Source organism: Pseudophryne corroboree, chromosome 6, assembly GCF_028390025.1.
Source record: "Pseudophryne corroboree isolate aPseCor3 chromosome 6, aPseCor3.hap2, whole genome shotgun sequence".
Classification (NCBI taxonomy): Eukaryota; Metazoa; Chordata; class Amphibia; order Anura; family Myobatrachidae; genus Pseudophryne; species Pseudophryne corroboree.
The window spans coordinates 462,816,664-462,840,494 of NC_086449.1; the positions used below are offsets into that span (position 1 = coordinate 462,816,664).

The 23,831-nt window shown below is 46.8% G+C and overlaps 1 protein-coding gene across 2 annotated transcripts in view; it reads left to right on the plus strand.

Annotated features, from left to right (window-relative positions):
* POT1 (protection of telomeres 1) overlaps positions 1 to 23,831 on the plus strand; it is a 318,561-nt gene that overhangs the window by 285,246 nt on the left and 9,484 nt on the right. The window contains exons 12-14 of one of the 2 annotated variants that reach the window (XM_063927166.1): positions 12,113 to 12,201; positions 18,985 to 19,079; positions 19,411 to 19,482. In XM_063927166.1, the coding sequence (XP_063783236.1) occupies positions 12,113 to 12,201; positions 18,985 to 19,079; positions 19,411 to 19,482 (256 nt within the window). The remainder of the gene's footprint in view (positions 1 to 12,112; positions 12,202 to 18,984; positions 19,080 to 19,410; positions 19,483 to 23,831) is intronic. The other variant, XM_063927165.1, reaches the window with a different exon arrangement.

The window sequence follows — 23,831 nt, forward strand, 5'->3', positions numbered from 1 at the left end:
CCCCCCCCCCCCCCCACACACACTTTCCTCCCCTTCTTTCCTTACCCCTCCTCCTTCCACCCCATTCAAATATAAGATGTTGATTATGTATGACATTTTCATCTATGGTACACGTGTTTTCTCCCTCCCTCACTCATGCCTAACCTGACGATAGGTTTGTGGAATGTGGGTGGGTTTAACTCTCATAACAAATTTTGTTTGTTAAGATAAATGAGAATCTTCCTACGCTTCGTAGGAAGATTCTCATTTATCTTAACAAACAAAATTTTGATGCTGCATTTCTGCAGGAATTCCATTTAGTCCCTGAAGAAATAGTTAAATTGAATACTCTTGGTTGGTCTGTTCTGGGTTCCAGTTCTTACAACTCCAAATCCAGAGGAGTTGTCATCCTCATTAAGCGACATATTCCCTATGAAGATCTGAATGTCCGCTCCAACATATCAGCTAGAACTGTTTTAATATCCCTTAAGGTGCATGGACAACTTCTGACACTTTGTAATGTATATGCACCCTCTACCTATACCAAAAAATTCCTACAATCACTGATTGCTTTATTGAGCCCACACCTTTCCTCCCCTATAATAATGTGCGGGGTTTTCAATCTGATAACATCACTCCTCTTAGACAGATCCTCTACATCTCCTAGAGGTATGACCCTCCCCAAGCTTGGTATGCCTTTAATAACGGAAAAAACTTTTATTAATTGATGTTTGGAGGGCCCTCCACCCCAAAGACAGGGAGTATACTTGTTTGTCCTCAGCCCATCATACCATGTCTCAAATTGACTATATATTTTCTTCTCACTCTCTCTTTCCTTGTGTGATAGATTCTCGTATTTCCCCGATCTTTTTATCTGATCACGCCCTTGTGACATCCTCTATTCGGATCACTGACACGCAGGATTCCCCTAGATTGTGAAAGTTTCCCTCTTATCTATCTAAATCCCTAAAATTCCGTAATAGACTCGAAGCGGCCTGGTGAGACGTTTGCCTTAGATAATGCTTCACACGCAGACTCTGACCCACTGCTCTTTTGGTTATCTGACAAATCTGTTATAAGAGGTGAAATAATCTCGTATGTTGCCAGTTCTAACAAAAGCTATACGAATCGATATCTGAAATTTCAGATTGCCTTGACGTCAGCCTTTCAGCAGTTCAAATCTGACCCAAATGATCATACTAAGCATGATTATCTTTTAGCAAAAACGCATTTTGATGAATTTTTGCAGACAATGCGGGATAAATATATGTTCAATGTTAATTACCGATATCATAAATTCAGTAACAAAACTGGTAAATTATTATCCAACCTGCTCAGAGGTTCCCACCCCCACCTTGACCACACGACCCTTAATGACCGCGTCGGGTACTTTCACACAGACTAATGCCAATATCTCTGAAGTCATGCGCTCTTTTTATTCGGACCTTTATACTTCCACTGTTCGTGATAAATATGATTTTCCGCAAACACGTTCCGTCACTACCTCTCCACGTTACTACACTCACTGGGTCAGTCCTCTCTCTCCCCCGGGGCCTCTGATCCATTACAATCTGTGATCTCATTGTGTGAGCATGTACCACTTCGCACTAGACTGATTTATAACCTCCTTACTAGCATCCCCTCAGACTCCAGATGGAGTAAGTTGTTATTGCAATGGCAAAGAGACATCCCCTCCCTTACAGACCCCTCATCCTTCAGTGAACACTACTGCTCTACTATGAAAATTTTGTCCTCTGCCTGTTTACAAAAAGTACATCTGTGTACATTACAGAGGGCATATGTTCCTCAAATACAACATGCCCGTTACAACCCTTCGATTACGAGTGAATGCCCCAAATGTCATTACCATTCTGTGACCTTTTACCACAATTTTTGGGAATGTGGACACATTAGAAAGTTTTGGCATAAGGTCCTCTCATTAATCAACACTCTTCAGCATACCCATGTCTCTCCTGACCCCATGGCATGCCTATGTGCAAATTTCTCCCAGTGGGACCTGGGCGTAAACAAACACAAAATCATACCATTTCTGACTATCTTGGTCACAGTCTCTCTAAGAAAATAATTCTCACATATTGGGTTTCCAGATCCAAACCCACACTGCTGGAAGTCCACAGGAAAATGCTACAAATATTATATTATGATCGTAGGACTGCTTTGGTGAACATAGAAACTGGTGTTATTAAATTTTATTGCCGATGGGAATTGTATATTAACTCACTCCCACTCTCCACTCATTCTCAAATATTCAGTCTTTGAGATGACTGAGTGGTATCTTCTACGGCTTATGTCATTAAGGTCTTAACTACTAGAGAGATTTGTCTGATTGCCTTGTGATCTTTTCCCTCCTCCCTCATTATTCCCTCTTGTGCCCCCCACCCCTCCCTTGTCTCGTTTTTCTTATTGATATATTTTTACTGGGTTTTTTTTTTGTTTTGTTTTTTTTTATTTGTTATCTGGATATCGAGACGGGAGTGACTGGTTCCTCCCCTCTTGACTTCAGTTTCTATTTCTTGACTGATTATTCCTTGTCGGTTTACAGTCTATTACGATTGTCTTTATGTAATGTACAGGTATCTCATATGTCTTGACCGTGTGGTCTCATATTTTGGAACTAATTGCCTTTTCATACCTGTCATTCTGTTATACTGATAAAGGGGTATATGCAATTCCGGGCGAATTGCGGCACTTTTTCGCCCGTTTTTAAATTCGACACAATTCGACCGTCGAATTCCGGCAGGTGGGTGCCGGAATTCGACATATTCAATAAAAAACGAATTCGACAGTCCCGCTGTCGAAAAACGGCCGATTTGACGGATTTTGATTAGATTTTTAAAAATGTTTTTAAAAAAAACGGTAAAAAACCTGAAAAAAAATTGCGTGGGGTCCCCCCTCCTAAGCATAACCAGCCTCGGGCTCTTTGAGCTGGTCCTGGTTGCCAAAATACAGGGGGGGAAATGACAGGGGATCCCCCGTATTTTAACAACCAGCACCGGGCTCTGCGCCTGGTCCTGGTGCAAAAAATACTGGGGACAAAAAGAGTAGGGGTCCCCAGTATTTTTTGTACCAGCACCGGGCTCCACTAGCTGGACAGATAATGCCACAGCCGGGGGTCACTTTTATACAGTGCCCTGCGGCCGTGGCATTAAATACTCAACTAGTCACCCCTGGCCGGGGTACCCTGGAGGAGTGGGGACCCCTTCAATCAAGGGGTCCCCCCCCCAGCCACCCAAGGGCCAGGGGTGAAGCCCGAGGCTGTCCCCCCCCCCCCCCCCCCATCCAAGGGCTGCGGATGGGGGGCTGATAGCCTTGTTGAAAATGTAAGAATATTGTTTTTTTTTTTTCAGAAGAACTACAAGTCCCAGCAAGCCTCCCCCGCAAGCCGGTACTTGGAGAACCACAAGTACCAGCATGCGGGGGGAAACGGGCCCGCTGGTACCTGTAGTTCTACTGCAAAAAAAATACCCAAATAAAAACAGGACACAGACACTGTGAAAGTATAACTTTATTACATACGTGCCGACACACATACTTACCTATGTTAACACGCCGACTCTGACCTCGTCTCCAATGTCGACGTCTCGGGTACCTGAAAATAAAATTATACTCACCTGATCCAGTGTCCGGTTCTTTTATTGTAATCCACGTACTTGGCAAAACAAAAAAACGCATTTACCCGAACCAGACGGACTGAAAGGGGTCCCATGTTTACACATGGGACCCCTTTCCCCGAATGCAGAGACCCCCTGTAAGTACTGTCACAGAGGGTCCCTTCTGCCAATCAGGAAGCGCCACTTCGTGGCACTCTCCTGATTGGCTGTATGCGCGTCTGAGCTGGCAGACAGCGCATCGCACAGCTCCCTCCATTAGTTTCAATGGTGGGAACTTTGCGGTCAGCGGTGGGGTTAACCGCAGTCAGCCGCTGACAGCGGGTGACCTCACCGTTGACCGCAAAGTTCCCACCATTGAAGATAATGGAGGGGGCTGTGCGATGCGCGTCTGACAGCTCCGACGCGCATACAGCCAATCAGGAGAGTGCCACGAAGTGGCGCTTCCTGATTGGCTGAAGGGACCCTCTGTGATAGTACTCACAGGGGGTCTCTGCATTCGAGGAAAGGGGTCCCATGTGTAAACATGGGACCCCTTTCAGTCCGTCTGGTTCGGGTAAATGCGTTTTTTTGTTTTGCCAAGTACGTGGATTATAATAAAAGAACTGGACACTGGATCGGGTGAGTATAATTTTATTTTCAGGTACCCCGGACGTCGACATTGGAGACGAGGCTAGAGTCGGTGTGTCAACATAGGTAAGTATGTGTGTCGGCATGTATGTAATAAAGTTATACTTTCACTTTGTCTGTGTCCTGTTTTTATTTGGGTATTTTTTTTGCAGTAGAACTACAGGTACCAGCGGGCCCGTTTCCCCCCCGCATGCTGGTACTTGTGGTTCTCCAAGTACCGGCATGCGGGGAAGGCTTGCTGGGACTTGTAGTTCTTCTGCAAAAAAAACCAATATTCTTACATTTCTCTAACGTCCTAAGTGGATGCTGGGGACTCCGTAAGGACCATGGGGATTAGCGGCTCCGCAGGAGACTGGGCACAACTATAAAGAAAGCTTTTAGACTACTGGTGTGCACTGGCTCCTCCCACTAAGACCCTCCTCCAGACCTCAGTTAGATTCTTGTACCCGGCTGAGCTGGATGCACACTAGGGGCTCTCCTGAGCACCTAGAAAGAAAGTATATTTAGGTTTTTTATTTTCAGTGAGATCTGCTGGCAACAGACTCACTGCAGCGAGGGACTAAGGGGAGAAGAAGCGAACCTACCTAACTGGTGGTAGTTTGGGCTTCTTAGGCTACTGGACACCATTAGCTCCAGAGGGATCGACCGCAGGACCCGACCTTGGTGTTCGTTCCCGGAGCCGCGCCGCCGTCCCCCTTACAGAGCCAGAAGCACGAAGAAGGTCCGGAAAATCGGCGGCAGAAGACTTCGGTCTTCACCAAGGTAGCGCACAGCACTGCAGCTGTGCGCCATTGCTCCTCATGTACACCTCACACTTCGGTCACTGATGGGTGCAGGGCGCTGGGGGGGGCGCCCTGAGGGCAATAAATAACACCTTGGCTGGCAAATATACATCATATATAGTCCTAGAGGCTATATAGATGTAAAATTACCCCTGCCAGTATTACAAAAAAGCGGGAGAAAGTCCGCCGAAAAGGGGGCGGGGCTTCTCCCTCAGCACACTGGCGCCATTTTTCCCTCACAGTTCCGCTGGAAGGAAGCTCCCTGGCTCTCCCCTGCAGTCTGAATACGACAGAAGGGTAAAAAAGAGAGGGGGGGCACTAAATTTAGGCGCAGTATAGATAATATATATATATGTAATATATATAAAAAGCAGCTATAGGGAAAACACTCATTGATAGTGGGATCCCAGTGTTATATAGCGCTCTGGTGTGTGCTGGCATACTCTCTCTCTGTCTCTCCAAAGGGCTTTGTGGGGTCCTGTCCTCTGTCAGAGCATTCCCTGTGCGTTTGCGGTGTGTCGGTACGGCTGTGTCGACATGTTTGATGAGGAGGCTTATGTGGAGGCGGAGCAGATGCCTGTAAATGTGATGTCACCCCCTGCGGGGTCGACACCTGAGTGGATGGTGCTGTGGAAGGAATTACGTGATAGTGTCGACTCCTTACATAAAAGGTTTGACGACATACCAAATGTGGGACAGCCGGCTTCTCAGCCTGTGTCTGCCCAGGCATCTCAAAAACCATCAGGGGCTCTAAAACGCCCGCTACCTCAGATGGTTGACACAGATGTCGACACGGATACTGACTCCAGTGTCGACGACGAAGAGACTAATGTAACTTCCAGTAGGGCCACACGTTACATGATTGAGGCAATGAAAAATGTGTTGCACATTTCTGATGTTACCCCCGGTACCACAAAAAAGGGTATAATGTTTGGAGAGAAAAAACTACCAGTAGCTTTTCCTCCATCTGAAGAGTTAAATGAAGTGTGTGAAGAAGCGTGGGCTTCCCCTGATAAGAAGCTGTTAATTTCTAAGAGGTTACTAATGGCGTACCCTTTCCCGCCAGAGGATAGGTCACGCTGGGAAACATCCCCTAGGGTGGATAAAGCGCTCACACGCTTGTCAAAAAAGGTGGCACTACTGTCTCCGGATACGGCCGCCCTGAAGGAATCTGCTGATAGAAAGCAGGAGGCTATCCTGAAATCTATATATACACACACAGGTGTTATACTGAGACCGGCTATAGCTTCAGCCTGGATGTGCAGTGCTGCTGCTGCGTGGTCAGATTCCCTGTCAGATAATATAGATACCCTAGACAGGGACACTATATTGCTAAACGTAGAGCATATAAAAGACGCACTTTTATACATGAGGGATGCACAGAGGGATATTTGCCGGCTGGCGTCCAAAATTAGTGCAATCTCCATTTCTGCCAGGAGAGGGTTATGGACTCGGCAGTGGACAGGTGATGCAGATTCCAAACGACATATGGAAGTTCTGCCTTATAAGGGTGAGGAATTGTTCGGGGATGGTTTCTCGGACCTCGTTTCCACAGCAACAGCTGGGAAATCTACATTTTTACCCCATGTTCCCTCACAACCAAAGAAAGCACCGTATTATCAGGTACAGTCCTTTCGGCCCAATAGGGGCAAGCGGGTTAAAGGCGCGTCCTTTCTGCCCAGGGGCAGAGGTAGGGGAAAAAAGCTGCAGCATACAGCCAGTTCCCAGGAGTAAAAGTCCTCCCCTGCTTCCTCTAAGTCCACAGCATGACGCTGGGGCTCCACAGGCGGAGCCAGGTACGGTGGGGGCCAGTCTCAAAAATTTCAGCAATCAGTGGGCTCGCTCACGGGTAGATCCCTGGATCCTTCAAGTAGTATCTCATGGGTACAAACTGGAATTCGAGACGTCTCCCCCCCCCCCCCCCCCCCGCCGTTTCCTCAAATCTGCCTCGCCAACCACTCCCTCTGGCAGGGAGGCAGTGTTACAGGCAATTCAAAAGCTGTATTCACAACAAGTGATAGTAAAGGTGCCCCTACTTCAACAAGGAAGGGGTTACTATTCCACAATGTTTGTGGTACCGAAACCGGACGGTTCGGTGAGACCCATTTTAAATTTGAAATCCTTGAACACATATATAAAAAAATTCAAGTTCAAGATGGAATCGCTCAGGGCGGTTATTGCAAGCCTGGACGAGGGAGATTACATGGTATCGCTGGACATCAAGGATGCTTACCTACATGTCCCCATTTACCATCCTCACCAGGAGTACCTCAGGTTTGTGGTACAAGATTGTCATTACCAATTCCAGACGTTGCCGTTCGGTCTCTCCACGGCTCCGAGGGTCTTTACCAAGGTAATGGCGGAAATGATGATACTCCTTCGAAGGAAGGGAGTTTTAATTATCCCGTACTTGGACGATCTCCTGATAAAGGCGAGGTCCAGAGAGCAGTTGTTGGTAGGGGTAGCACTATCTCGGGAAGTGCTACAACAGCACGGCTGGATTCTAAACATTCCAAAGTCACAGCTGGTCCCTACGACACGCCTGCTGTTCCTAGGGATGGTTCTGGACACAGAACAGAGAAAAGTGTTTCTCCCGGAGGAGAAGGCCAAGGAGCTGTCATCTCTAGTCAGAGGCCTCCTAAAACCAAAACTGGTGTCGGTGCATCACTGCACGCGGATCCTGGGAAAAATGGTAGCTTCCTACGAAGCGATTCCATTCGGCAGGTTTCATGCAAGAACCTTTCAGTGGGACCTGTTGGACAAGTGGTCCGGATCGCATCTTCAGATGCATCGTCTGATAACCCTGTCTCCAAGGACAAGGGTGTCTCTGCTGTGGTGGCTGCAGAGTGCTCATCTTCAAGAGGGCCGCAGATTCGGCATACAGGACTGGGTCCTGGTGACCACGGATGCCAGCCTTCGAGGCTGGGGAGCAGTCACACAGGGAAGAAACTTCCAAGGACTATGGTCAAGTCAGGAGACTTCCCTGCACATAAATATTCTGGAACTAAGGGCCATTTACAATGCCCTAAGTCAGGCAAAACCCCTGCTTCAAAACCAGCCGGTACTAATCCAGTCAGACAACATCACGGCGGTCGCCCATGTAAATCGACAGGGCGGCACGAGAAGCAGGACGGCGATGGCAGAAGCCACAAGGATTCTCCGATGGGCGGAAAATCACGTGTTAGCACTGTCAGCAGTGTTCATTCCGGGAGTGGACAACTGGGAAGCAGATTTCCTCAGCAGGCACAACCTCCACCCGGGAGAGTGGGGACTTCATCCAGAAGTCTTTCAAATGATTGTAAACCAGTGGGAAAAACCACAGGTGGACATGATGGCGTCCCGCCTAAACAAAAAGCTAGAAAAATATTGCGCCAGGTCGAGAGACCCGCAGGCGATAGCTGTGGACGCTCTGGTAACACCGTGGGTGTACCGATCGGTTTATGTGTTCCCTCCTCTTCCTCTCATACTGAGGATAATAAGGAGAAGAGGAGTAAGAACTATGGCCCTCATTCCGAGTTGATCGGTCGCAAGGCGAATTTAGCAGAGTTACACACGCTAAGCCGCCGCCTACTGGGAGTGTATCTTAGCATCTTAAAATTGCGACCGATGTATTCGCAATATTGCGATCACAAACTACTTAGCAGTTTTAGAGTAGCTCCACACTTACTCTGCCTGTGCGATCAGTTCAGTGCTTGTCGTTCCTGGTTTGACGTCACAAACACACCCAGCGTTCGCCCAACCACTCCCCCGTTTCTCCGGCCACTCCTGCGTTTTTTCCGGAAACGGTAGCGTTTTCAGCCACACGCCCATAAAACGCCGTGTTTCCGCCCAGTAACACCCATTTCCTGTCAATCACATTACGATCGCCGGAGCGAGGAAAAAGCCGTGAGTAAAAATACTATCTTCATTGTTAAATTACTTGGCGCAGTCGCAGTGCGAATATTGCGCATGCGTACTAAGCGGATTTTCATTGCGATGCGATGAAAAATACCGAGCGAACGACTCGGAATGAGGGCCTATACTCATTGTTCCGGATTGGCCAAGAAGAGCGTGGTATCCGGAACTTCAAGAAATGATGTCAGAGGACCCATGGCCTCTACCGCTCAGACAAGACCTGCTGCAGCAGGGGCCCTGTCTGTTCCAAGACTTACCGCGGCTGCGTTTGACGGTATGGCGGTTGAACACCGGATCCTGAAGGAAAAGGGCATTCCGGAGGAAGTCGTTCCTACGCTGATTAAAGCTAGGAAAGAAGTAACCGCAAACCATTATCACCGCATATGGCGAAAATATGTTGCGTGGTGTGAGGCCAGGAAGGCCCCAACGGAAGAATTTCAGCTGGGCCGGTTCCTGCACTTCCTACAGTCAGGGGTGACTATGGGCCTAAAATTGGGTTCCATTAAGGTCCAGATTTCGGCTCTATCGATTTTCTTCCAGAAAGAATTGGCTTCACTACCTGAAGTTCAGACTTTTGTTAAGGGAGTGCTGCATATTCAGCCCCCTTTTGTGCCTCCAGTGGCACCTTGGGATCTCAACGTGGTGTTGGATTTCCTAATGTCACATTGGTTTGAGCCACTGAAAACCGTGGATTTGAAATATCTCACGTGGAAAGTGGTCATGTTATTGGCTTTGGCTTCGGCCAGGCGTGTTTCAGAATTGGCGGCTTTGTCATGTAAAAGCCCTTATCTGATTTTCCATATGGATAGGGCAGAATTGAGGACTCGTCCCCAGTTTCTCCCCAAAGTGGTATCAGCTTTTCATCTGAACCAACCTATCGTGGTGCCTGCGGCTACAAATGACTTGGAGGCTTCCAAGTTGTTGGATGTAGTCAGGGCCCTGAAAATTTATGTTTCCAGGACAGCTGGAGTCAGAAAGACTGACTCGCTCTTTATCCTGTATGCGCCCAACAAGTTGGGTGCACCTGCTTCAAAGCAGACTATTGCTCGCTGGATCTGTAGTACGATTCAGCTTGCACATTCTGCGGCTGGACTGCCGCATCCTAAATCAGTAAAAGCCCATTCCACGAGGAAAGTGGGCTCTTCTTGGGCGGCTGCCCGAGGGGTCCCGGCTCTTCAACTTTGCCGAGCTGCAACTTGGTCAGGGGCAAACACGTTTGCAAAATTCTACAAATTTGATACCCTGGCTGAGGAGGACCTTGAGTTCTCTCATTCGGTGCTGCAGAGTCATCCGCACTCTCCCGCCCATTTGGGAGCTTTGGTATAATCCCCATGGTCCTTACGGAGTCCCCAGCATCCACTTAGGACGTTAGAGAAAATAAGAATTTACTCACCGGTAATTCTATTTCTCATAGTCCGTAGTGGATGCTGGGCGCCCATCCCAAGTGCGGATTGTCTGCAATACTTGTATATAGTTATTGCTTAACTTAAGGGTTATTGTTGAGCTATCTATTGAGAGGCTCAGTTGTTATCATACTGTTAACTGGGTATTGTATCACGAGTTATACGGTGTGATTGGTGTGGCTGGTATGAGTCTTACCCGGGATTCAAAATCCTTCCTAATTGTGTCAGCTCTTCCGGGCACAGTATCTTAACTGAGGTCTGGAGGAGGGTCTTAGTGGGAGGAGCCAGTGCACACCAGTAGTCTAAAAGCTTTCTTTATAGTTGTGCCCAGTCTCCTGCGGAGCCGCTAATCCCCATGGTCCTTACGGAGTCCCCAGCATCCACTACGGACTATGAGAAATAGAATTACCGGTGAGTAAATTCTTATTTTTTACACATGGCTATCAGCCCCCCATCCGCAGCCCTTGGATAGGGGGGGGGGACAGCCTCGGGCTTAACCCCTGGCCCTTGAGTGGCTGGGGGGGACCCCTTGATTGAAGGGGTCCCCACTCCTCCAGGGTACCTCGGCCAGGGGTGACTAGTTGGGTATTTAATGCCACGGCCGCAGGGCGCTGTATAAAAGTGACCCCCGGCTGTGGCATTATCTGTCCAGCTAGTGGAGCCCGGTGCTGGTACAAAAAATACGGGGGACCCCTACTCTTTTCGTCCCCCGTATTTTTTGCATTAGGACCAGGCGCAGAGCCCGGTGCTGGTTGTTAAAATACGGGGGATCCCCTGTCATTTTTTTCCCCGTATTTTGGCAACCAGGACCGGCTCAAAGAGCCCGAGGCTGGTTATGCTTAGGAGGGGGGACCCCACGCATTTTTTTTTCTGATTTTTACACCATTCCATTAAAAAATTTATATATATATATTTTTAAAAATATATAAACAATACTTGTGCCTCCTAAATAAACAAACCAAGTACCTAATCCCTTCTAATATAAATAGATATGCTATTATCAATAAAAAAAAACACCAAAAAAAAAACATGTTTTTAAACATTTTTATTAGATTCCGCCAGCAATGTGTGGCGGATTGAAAATGACGAATTTACTGTCTAAAAGCACTGTTGTCGAATTTACAATCTTCAATTGAATATACTTTTGTCGAAATGCCGCATTTGTACCATTGCAGAAATGTCTTATTTCAAAAAGTCGAATTTGGAATGGCCGCTTTTTTGGCGAAAAGTACTGTATTGCATTGTCGAATTTTTTTGGGGGGGCGAAAATGTCCCGTTTTTCTACATTTTCGGGAATTCGACCGCAATTGCATATACCGCAAAGTCTCAATAAATACAGATTTTAAAAAAAATGCAGTATAGTGTACTTTTTTGCCAATATTCTCTCTTTATAAAGGTATTATTTGCACCTAGTCCATTAAATTGACAGACAAAGAATGTTTATGTATAAAAGCATAAATGGAATATGTTAATTACTTGCAACACTAATGTTGCCCTTCACCTTTTAGATAGTAAGCTTGCAAGAGCAGGTCCATCTTTCCTCATGTGCCTTTCCTTCTCTTACTACCACTATCTAATATTCCATACTCCCTTTGATGGCACCTAACTCCTGGTTTTCCATACCTGGCCTATATTGTCTTGAAGTGTAAGTGCTGTTTTCTTGTTTGCACATTTGACTATGTACTGTGTAATGGGCGCTGCGGATCCCATGTGGCGCCATATAAATAAAGGATAATAATAATAATGTGACATTCTTTAGTCATTTATGCTGACAAGCCATTGTTTTCTTTTTTAGGTGCAGCAAATGTTCCAATCTTAAGTCTTTAGAGGCACTCACCTCCTTATCCCAGGAAGTGGACTGGAATGCAAAAGAAATAGCCAAAGGTAAAAAGTAATAATAAAGTTTGTTATAGTTTTATTATTCTTCATTGTTATATTGCGGGGGGAAAATACAAATGGCACACTTAAGCAAATTGTATGAGTATTATGTTATACTGAACCTTCCCGTTAATTTACTGTTTTCATGTTGACACTACTAAACTATATGGTTTTATTTTATCAGCTTGTAGACTATAAGTTCATCTAACTTCCACTTGAGAATGTAAACATTTTTGGGGGCTTTTTTATTTGTGTCTGTCTGGGAATGTTTACTATTATTATTTCTGCTGCAGGGTACACTGGGCTCCACAGGGAATGACATTGGGGTGTAACATAGGATCTTGATCTGAGGCACCAACAGGCTCAAAGCTTTGACTGTTCCCAGAATGCATAGCGCCACCTACTCTATAACCCCGCCTCCGTGCACAGGAGCTCAGTTTTGTAGTTGGTGCCATGCAGTAAGCAGGCATGCAACAGGGGGCCTAAGAAGAAGCTTTTTAAAGACAAATGAAGACTTCAAGGGCTGCACCAGAGGCACTGTAAGTGTTTGATGTCAGTCAGACATCTCCTGCTGCAGCTCCATCACCTCCCCCAGCGGCGCTGTACACTCCCGCTCCCTGGTTGCCGGGTACCTACAGCGGAGGCTCCGGTTTTCTTCCTGTTAGTCACACACACAACCGCTGTTCTCCTGGATCGCGTGGCCGCACTCAGGGAGGAGGTAAGTGGGTCCCCCCGGCGGAACCCGCTGTAAATCGCGATCCCGCGCGGCCGGTGGACACTGTGGTAGTACAGAGACCCCACTAGACCACCAGGGCAAGGGCACAGGTCGGTTTTCTCTCATAAACCGTTTATATAAGCCCACAGTATCCGGTGGTGAAGGGGGATAAGGCTTTGACCTGTAGCCCCTCCCCCAGCCTCAGGGCGCCATTTAGAGTAAATGTTCCCACCCTGGAGCTGCATATCTCTCTCTCTCCTTCACTCCCTGTCAGCGTTTGGGCGCCATTAGTACTAGCTGAGCTGATCCTGGGACTGTTTGGACAAATCCTCCTCTGTAAAGCCGCCTGCATGTCAGCGCTGTGCATTTTACAGGATACTTAAGTATTCTACATGTCTGCTGACAGTGTTAGTTAAGAAAGAGTGCATTTAGTCAGGGTTATATAGTACAAGTACCCTGTGATATACATCCGGTCTTTTCTGTGCATTGTTATATCTATTGAGTGTATAGCTATACATAGTACTACTCTGTATTGCTAGTCCAATGCAGTTTTATTGCATGTCATCATTTCTGCATTGTACATTGTGACTATGTGTGTGTGCATATAGCTGCTGCATGACCTACATTTCGTGTATGTCACTCAGATTGCTATCCCTATATTCTATACCCTGAGGGGGCTAAGTGCGTCAGGTTTATCATTTAATATAGGTAGTTCACAGGATATACTCAGTGTGTATTTTTCTCTGTGATTTTTAGTCACCATATACCTCTTGAATTCCATGTTTGCTGATACACTACACAGGGGGTACTGTGTTGCCTTGCATTGAGCTTTCGGATATGTCAGCTACAAAGGGCAATGGTGCTGGGGCTGATCCCACATTGCGTGGTGGTGATGTGCAGACACATTTGAGGAAAACATAGCAGCTGAGGGTTCAGGTTCTGGGGGATCCTTACCCCCAAGTGGGACAGTAGCAACGGGGGTTCAAAATGACCCACCTTGGGCTACCTTTTCCACGCTGTTGAATACGCTGGTAACTAGACTGACGCCCCCTATGGGACCTCCTGTGCCGGTGCAACCGCTTATGGTCCCCGCGGTTAACCCGCCATGGGCAGGTCAGCTGTCCGCTCAGTTACAGCAATTGAACCAATCACTGACTACTCAGAAGTCTAACCCTCACCTGCCTAAGACCAAGGGGTCCTCTAAGCAGGCCATTACTTCCTCACAATCCACCAACATCCCAGACTCCTCGTCTGATGAGGATGGTGTTTATACTGACCCCACAGATTCTGATCCTGACGCTTCTGATGGGCAATCTGTTTCACAGGTGGATGTTCCTGACTTGTTGGAGGCTATCAGGACCATTCTTCAAATTACTGATGACCTGGAGCCTGATGCTGCCCCTAAGAAATCAGACAGGTTTAAACGTCAGAAAGTGGTTAAACAAGTTTTACCTCATTCTGACCATTTAGTTGATATACATCAGGAGTCCTGGGAAAATCCAGGAAAGAAATTCACGACTCACAAGAAGATGCTGGCTCGCTACCCCCTAGCTGCGGAGCTAAGTAAAAATTGGGAAACACCCCCGCCAGTGGATTCACAGGTGGCGCGGCTGGTGGTATCCTCAGCTCTGCCGGTAACTACCGTCACGTCTCTGAAAGAACCGATGGATAAGCGTGTGAAGGGTTGTTTAAAGGCGATTTACACCCTAACTGGTGCTGCGCATAGGCCCACCATTGCAGCAACATGGGCTGCAGAGGCTGTTGAATCGTGGGCTCAGGAGCTGAAGGGTGAGTTGCCTTCCAACGCTTTTGATCATGCTAGACAATGTCTGTCTTATGTTGTCACAGCTTCTCATTACATTAAGGAGGCTGCTTCTGATGCCTGTATTCTGGAGGCCAAGGCTTCTACTACGTCCATTTTGCCTCGCCGGATTCTCTGGTTCTGGACTCTAAGAAAACCCTGGAGGTACTCCCTTTTAAGGGAGACATTCTTTTCGGAGAAGACCTCAACAAGATAGTGGCTGACTTAGCTTCTGCTAAAACAGCATGTCTACCTAGTACTGCTCCTTCGGTGCCGAAGGCTAAGAGTACTCCATTTCGCTCCTTTCGTCCTTCAGGGAAAGCAGAAAGTCAGGCGTACCCGAAACAGGTTCGCACTTCCAAACCCAATAAGCCCAAACCCAAATGGGCCTGGGCTGCCCGTCAGCCTGCTTCCAAAACTGACAAACTGACGGGGCGGGCCTCCCTCTGGGGGATCCCAGGGTGGGGGGCCGACTTCTAGGGTATACCCAGGAATGGTTGAAGACCACTTCCGATGCCTGGGTAGGGAAGTCGTCACTCGAGGTTACTCCGTATCCTTCAAGAATCGTCCCCCTCATCGATTTTGCCTGATAGACGTCCCTTCGGATCAGGTGAAGGCAAAAACTCTTCATTCGGTGGTACAGTCCCCCCTGTACACAGGAGTGGTAGTACAGGTGCCTCTGGCTCAGAGAGGCAAGGGGTACTATTCACCGCTGTTCCTAGTCCTGAAACCGAATGGGTCCTCCCGTCCCATTCTCAACCTCAAGTCCTTGAACAAATTTATGAGGGTCTCCAAGTTTCGTATGGAAACCCTTCACTCTATTGTTCTGGCCTTGGAACCTGGGGATTATATGGTCTCCCTGGACATACAGGATGCTTACCTGCATATTCCTATTGCAGTGTCGCATCAGCAGTACCTGAGGTTTGTGGTTGGCAACCTCCATTACCAATTTCGGGTGTTACCTTTTGGTTTGATCACAGCTCCGCGAGTCTTCACCAAGGTCATGACGGCTGTACTCCGCCGTCAAGGGGTCAGGATCCTACCGTACCTAGACGACTTGTTGATCCTGGCAAATTCCCCAGAAACTCTCCTACGCCATCTGGATCTGCAAGCCCAAGGGTGGCTCATCAACTGGAAGAAATCTTCCCTGGTCCCTGCTCAGAGCATGGTGCACCTGGGGGCGTTGTTGGACACAACCAGCGGTTGTTCTTGTCTTAGGAGAAAATCCTGAAGCTTCAGGACAGGATTCGATGCTTCCTTTCTCGTCTGCAAGTGTCGATACATTCGGCAATGCAAGTGCTAGGTCTCATGGTGTCGGCTTTCGACATGGTGGAGTACGGTCAATTCCATTCCCGCCCTCTGCAGAAGCTGATTCTTGCCAAGTGGGTTGGCCTGCCTCACCGGATCAGGTCTCAAATGATCTCCTTGTCTCCGGAGGTCCGTCTTTCACTGAGCTGGTGGATTCAGGACCAACGATTGAGCAGGGGTCGTTCCTTCTGGATCTCCAACTGGATCCTTCTGATGACAGATGCCAGTCTGAGAGGTTGGGGTGTGGTGTTGGAGCAACACTCCCTTCAGGGTCGGTGGACCAAGGAGGAGTCTCTCCCGATAAACATTCTGGATTTGCGGGCGGTGTTCAACTCATTGAACTTGGCCCAGCATTTAATACAGAACAGACCTGTTCAAGTACAGTCGGACAACGCCACCACGGTGGCGTACATCAGTCATCAAGGCGGCACTCGAAGCCGCATGCATTGAGGGAAGTATCACAGATTCTTCAGTGGCCATCTGCCACCCATATCGACAGTGTTCATTCCGGGGTCCTAAATTGAGAAGTGGACTTTCTCAGTCGTCAGGACGTACACGCTGGAGAATGGAGCCTCCATCCAGATGTGTTTCAACTCCTCGTGGACAAGTGGGGCCTTCCAGATGTGGACCTAATGGCATCTCGACACAATCACAAGGTTCCGGTCTTCGGAGCAAGGACAAGGGATCCTCAAGCAGCATTCGTGGATGCACTGGCAATTCCATGGAACTTTCGGCTGCCATACGTGTTCCCTCCGGTGTCACTCCTGCCCAGCGTAATAAGGAAGTTCAAGCAAGAAGTTGGAATCCTATTTCTGATCGCTCCAGCGTGGCCAAGACGGCATTGGTTCTCTGACCTTCAGGGTCTCTCGATAGAGCGTCCCCTTCTACTTCCACAGCGCCCAGATCTCCTCGTTCAGGGCCCCTGTGTATATCAGGTTTTAGCCCGATTGGCTTTGACGGTATGGCTCTTGAAGCTTCCGTCTTAAGGGCCAAAGGATTTTCTGAGGCGGTCATTCAAACCATGTTGAAGGCCCGGAAACCGCCTTCTGCTCGGATTTACCATAGGGTCTGGAAGTCTTACTTTGCTTGGTGCGCATCTAATAATCATGACGCTTACAAGTTTAGTATGGCCAAACTTTTAACCTTTCTACAACAGGGCCTGGACTTGGGCCTTCGTCTGGCCTCCATCAAGGTTCATATTTCTGCCTTGTCGGTTTGGTTCCAGGAAAAAATTGCAACTTTACCTGATGTTCATACATTTACTCAGGGTGTGTTGCGGATTCAGCCTCCCTACATCCCGCCTGTGGCTCCTTGGGACTTGTCGGTGGTTCTGGAGGCATTGCAAGGGTCTCCGTTTGAGCCTCTTGAACCGGCAGACCTTAAGTGACTTTCTCTTAAGGTGTTGTTTCTGCTGGCTATTGCCTCTGCCAGACGAGTGTTGGATTTGGGTGCTTTGTCCTGTAAGTCCCCATATCTGGTTTTTCACTGTGACCAGGCGGTTCTTAGAACACGTCCCGGGTACCTACCTAAGGTGGTGTCTTTTTTCTACCTTAATCAGAAGATTGTGATTCCGGCCTTTGCATCTACTGAATTGTCTTCCAAAGAGCGGTCTTTGGATGTGGTACGGGCTCTCCGTATCTATGTGAAGAGGACAACTCCTATCAGGAAATCTGTATTGTTTGGTTTTCACAAACATGGCTGGCCTGCTCACAAGCAGACCTTGGCCAGATGGATTAGAATGGTGATTGCACATGCTTATGTACAGGCTGGCCGTCCAGCTCCTGCTATTATAAAGGCCCATTCTACTCGGTCTGTTGGACCTTCCCGCCGTGGTGCGACCCTTGAACAATTGTGCAAGGTGGCTACGTGGTCCTCAGTGAACACGTTCATAAGGTTCTATGCCTTCGATACATCCACCTCCCAGGATGCTTCCTTTGGATGCCGGGTTCTTGTGCCCACTACAGTGCGTCCCCTCCCATAAGGAACTGCTTTAGGACATCCCCAATGTCATTCCCTGTGGAGCCCAGTGTACCCCGCAGCAGAAATTGAGATTTATGGTAAGAACTTACCATTGTTAAATCTCTTTCTGCGAGGTACACTGGGCTCCACAGGACGCCCACCCTGACGAACTTAGCTTCTTTGGGTTGGTATGGCATTAGCTGCTGACACTTTCTCCTGTCGTGAGAATGTGGTGTTTGTGGCTACTAACAGTTGTCGTCTCTTTTGCCTGCTACTGCATGAGACTGGTTAACAAAAACTGACCTCCTGTGCACGGAGGCGGGGTTATAGAGGACGCGGTGCTATGCATTCTGGGAACAGTCAAAGCTTTGAGCCTGTTGGTGCCTCGGCTCAAGATCCTACTCTACACCCCAATGTCATTCCCTGTGGAGCCCAGTGTACCTCGCAGAAAGATTTAACAACGGTAAATTCTTACCATAAATCTCATTTTTGTTAGGCTGCAATCACGACACATATTAAAATCCTGTCACAGTTTATGTATCCTACTTCTACCTTTTAGGATGGTTTGCTTAACGAATAAACCATATTACAGTACTTTTACTAGAGTTTTTATTTATTTATTTGCTTTTTTTTTTTTTTTTACTTCCTTTGGCAACTACCGTCCAAAATCCAAATGTTTTTAGCATTACCTCTTACACACACTTATTTGTTTCTGTAGCCTATAGTCCTTAAAATATTGTGATCCTCTTCCAATTCCTGCCACCACACCCCCTATTGGCTTTAATACTGTGTCTGTAACATTATCTGAAATTATTTTTAATTGTGTTGGAAATTTGTAGATCAGCTAATTTACACTTTATGTATCCTTTAATGTGTGAAATAAGTCTTTGTATGAAAGATCATTGGAGCTCACTGTGTTAACCTATTCAAGTAAGCCAAATTGGTCTATAAGATTAAAGTACAGTACCATTAACTAAAATAATATCCTTTCTTTTCTCTAATTTAGCATTGGGCATTGAACCCTTAATGCATCTCTTTGTTATGCATTTTATTCTGCAAGATGAAACTGGGTCACTTAATGCTTATTTGTGGAAGCATTCTGTGAGTATGACTACATATAATTGCTTGTACATGTTACTTTATTAAATGGCAACCAAAACCTGGATAGTTTGGGATATTTAGCTTGCATTCTGTTTTTATACAAATTCACATTTTAATGTTGCAATGTGCTCTGAAATTATAGCAAACCACAAATATACAAATGGAGATAATAAATCCTCAAAGTAGCCACATTTTGCAGATAGAACTGACAAACACTCATGGCATTCTCTACAATGAAAATCAAATGGGAAATTCTTTCCGATTCTGTTGCAGAGGTTCCCACAAATGTGTTGCACTTATAGGTTTTCGTTGCTTTCATCCTTCTGTCCAGTTAATCCCCAACCAGCTTGATGGGATTTATCTCAGGAGATTGTCCTTTTCCTTGAAGTTAATTCTGACATAGGTATGTTTGGAGTCATTATCTTGCTGTAGGATGAACCCTTTACCAACTAGGCATAGACCATAGGGCATTGTAACCAATTTAGTGCACCCAACATGACTACCTCGCCTGGAGCTCAGTGTAGAATGAAATATGCATGGTTCTGATATCCGTACAAGGATCTCGACAAGTATTTTATGTGTCATCAGTTCCAGGAAGTCCCGATTCTGCCCAATGTAATCCTGCGTAGTGCAGCTAAAATGAATGCCTCACCTGGACTCTGCATGGGTAGGATGAATAATCCTGCAACTGATGACCCAAAATGGCTGCCAGTCGTGTAGTATTTAATTGCTGTCTGTATTTCATAAAAGCTTTTTTGAATTTCATTGTTCCTGTACTGTATTATGTCTTATTTTATCTGTTAAGTGCCTTGAGTCCTAATGAAGAAAGAACGCTATATAAATTAAATTGTTTTTGCATGGTGCTGCAAAATGTTGTGAAAACTCTTTTGGTTCAGGTTGCCAGTCACTCTGTGCAAGTTGCCAACTTAGGATCTAGCAAACACAGGCTGTAACATGGCAGTTATGAGCCGATTGGCTGGTACTTTATCTCCCCATACTTTGTCACTCGTCAAGGCTTAGTACATCTCCCACTAACTGAGGAAAGGTTCTAGAGATTGGTGCATTTTGGATATTGTAGTAAAATCTATGTTTTGATACCTTTTCTTAGCAACTAATCTGACTAGTTCCTGTGGATTTCAATGCAGGTATTTATGCATAAAAGGTTAGTCTATGTAGCTGTATGACGTTCTATGAGAAAGGTGCTTTGCACCGATCCAGCTGTCAGGTCACCCATGTACGTTAACAATGACTGAGATGATTATAATGGTGCAAAAGCTGCTTAAGTGCTGTATTGCTTTGCCTTTAACACTATGGGCTAAATGTAGTAGCCCGCGAGCTACCAGAGGTGCAGAACTTTGTGAGTCTGCCTGTATTTTTAAAGCGGCAATCATTTATGAGGCAAAAAGCGATCCGAATTTTTACTTGTAAATGATTGCCGCTTTAAAAATATGGGCAGACTCGCGCAAAGTCTTACACAGCAGCTTCCAGGCAATTACATTTTAGCCCCAATTTATGCTACTTTTTGCATATATATATTAGATATGTGGGCTGCTCAATGTGTAGCTGGATTAGATTGATTTATTTATACTGTGTACACGTGTGTGTGTGTGTGTGTGTGTGTGTGTGTGTGTGTGTGTGTATGTGTATATATATATGTGTGTGTATACATACATACATACATACATACATACAGTGTATGTAAAAAGAAAGGCAGGAGCGCCTCCTAGTGGAATAATAGTGTAATCCAATTGACATAAAAAACACAAGAACATACGCAAATGCCCATACATGTACTGTATTTAGAGAAATGACAGCTTATCTGAATACCATCAAACAGCAGTTATCACCCAACATGTTTCGTCTAGGAGGAACTGTGTCAGTGGTAATTCTATTTCTGTATGTGCCTGTCTGTCTCTGTGTGTCTATGTTACCCCTCCCCCTTCATTTTATGTCTCCCTGTCTGGGTTGCTACACCCCCCTTACCTTTAGCTGGGAGCAGGTGAGTATCTAGTGGCGTCCCCGGCATCTCCTGCGCCCAGCCTTCTTCTGGCTCCGTCGGGCTGTCCTCCTCTGTCTATTCCAGCTCTGCACTCAGGCTCTGATAGGTGCTAAGGAGGCCCAGTCACAGCAGCAGCAAGCCACTCAGAGCGGTGTACATCCTCAGGCTAGGCCAAGGAAAGCACTGCAGGAAGTGCAGAGGCATCTTTTGGGAGATGCATCTCAGGCAAGCTGGGCGAGATAGCAGGCTCTGCAGCAGGACAGTCATTCTCTCAGGGTGGCCGGGTCTCCAATTGTCACAGCACCCTCTGCTGGCGGTGAGTCACGACATACTTGTGTTGTTGAAGGGGACAGGTGGCATTGCCAGGAGGTTGGCGGGCAGCAGCGCAATGGCAAAGGTGGGCAGGCAGAGCGGGAATGATGCCCTGGCCGGCGGCACCCCCCTCTGCTGGACCTGCCATGGCGCCCAGGACACGTGCCCTGCTTGATCCACCCTAGTTATGCCTCTGCCTGATGTCAAAATTCTGACTGATCCCGGTGAGTATTTTAACCTTAACTCTCACCCTAGTGCTTAACCCTAAAACTAACGTTAACCCCAGTGTTTACAGTCAGGATTCTGACCGTTGGGATGCCACTGTCGGTGTTCTGACAATTCAGTGTTTCTGGTGTCCTCCCAATTGTAATTAAATAGTAGGTTGTTCCTGACTAAAATTTAATAAAATTGAAACATTGAACTTCTAAAGGTTATGGGACCCGCTTGCATACTTTTACATTGTGAGTGGCTTATTTATATATATATATATATATATATATATATATATATATATTAGTGATGTGCACCGGACATTTTTCGGATTTTGTGTTTTGGTTTTGGATTCGGTTCCGCGGCCGTGTTTTGGATTCGGACGCGTTTTGGCAAAACCTCACCGAAAATTTTTTGTCGGATTCGGGTGTGTTTTGGATTCGGGTGTTTTTTACAAAAAACCCTAAAAAAACAGCTTAAATCATAGAATTTGGGGGTCATTTTGATCCCATAGTTTTATTAACCTCAATAACCATAATTTCCACTCATTTCCAGTCTATTCTGAACACCTCACACCTCACAATATTATTTTTAGTCCTAAAATTTGCACCGAGGTCGCTGGATGGCTAAGCTAAGCGACACAAGTGGCCGACACAAACACCTGGCCCATCTAGGAGTGGCACTGCAGTGTCAGGCAGGATGGCACTTCAAAAAAATAGTCCCCAAACAGCACATGATGCAAAGAAAAAAAGAGGCGCACCAAGGTCGCTGTGTGACTAAGCTAAGCGACACAAGTGGCCGACACAAACACCTGGCCCATCTAGGAGTGGCACTGCAGTGTCAGGCAGGATGGCACTTCAAAAAAATTGTCCCCAAACAGCACATGATGCAAAGAAAAAAAGAGGCACACCAAGGTCGCTGTGTGACTTAGCTAAGCGACACAAGTGGCCGACACAAACACCTGGCCCATCTAGGAGTGGCACTGCAGTGTCAGGCAGGTTGGCACTTCAAAAAAATTGTCCCCAAACAGCACATGATGCAAAGAAAAAAAGAGGCACACCAAGGTCGCTGTGTGACTTAGCTAAGCGACACAAGTGGCCGACACAAACACCTGGCCCATCTAGGAGTGGCACTGCAGTGTCAGGCAGGATGGCACTTCAAGAAAATTGTCCCCAAACAGCACATGATGCAAAGAAAAATTAAAGAAAAAAGAGGTGCAAGATGGAATTGTCCTTGGGCCCTCCCACCCACCCTTATGTTGTATAAACAGGACATGCACACTTTAACGAACCCATCATTTCAGCGACAGGGTCTGCCACACGACTGTGACTGAAATGACTGGTTGGTTTGGGCCCCCACCAAAAAAAGAAGCAATCAATCTCTCCTTGCACAAACTGGCTCTACAGAGGCAAGATGTCCACCTCATCATCATTCTCCGATTCCTCACCCCTTTCACTGTGTACATCCACCTCCTCACAGATTATTAATTCGTCCCCACTGGAATCCACCATCTCAGGTCCCTGTGTACTTTGTGGAGGCAATTGCTGCTGGTGAATGTCTCCACGGAGGAATTGATTATAATTCATATTGATGAACATCATCTTCTCCACATTTTCTGGAAGTAACCTCGTACGCCGATTGCTGACAAGGTGAGCGGCTGCACTAAACACTCTTTCGGAGTACACAGTGGAGGGAGGGCAACTTAGGTAGAATAAAGCCAGTTTCTGCAAGGGCCTCCAAATTGCCTCTTTTTCCTGCCAGTATACATACGGACTGTCTGACGTGCCTACTTGGATGCGGTCACTCATATAATCCTCCACCATTCTTTCAATGGTGAGAGAATCATATGAAGTGACAGTAGACGACATGTCAGTAATCGTTGGCAGGTCCTTCAGTCCGGACCAGATGTCAGCACTCGCTCCAGACTGCCCTGCATCACCGCCAGCGGGTGGGCTCGGAATTCTTAGCCTTTTCCTCGCACCCCCAGTTGCGGGAGAATGTGAAGGAGGAGATGTTGACGGGTTACGTTCCGCTTGACTTGACAATTTTCTCACCAGCAGGTCTTTGAACCTCTGCAGACTTGTGTCTGCCGGAAAGAGAGATACAACATAGGTTTTAAATCTAGGATCGAGCACGGTGGTCAAAATGTAGTGCTCTGATTTCAACAGATTGACCACCCGTGAATCCTGGTTAAGCGAATTAAGGGCTCCATCCACAAGTCCCACATGCCT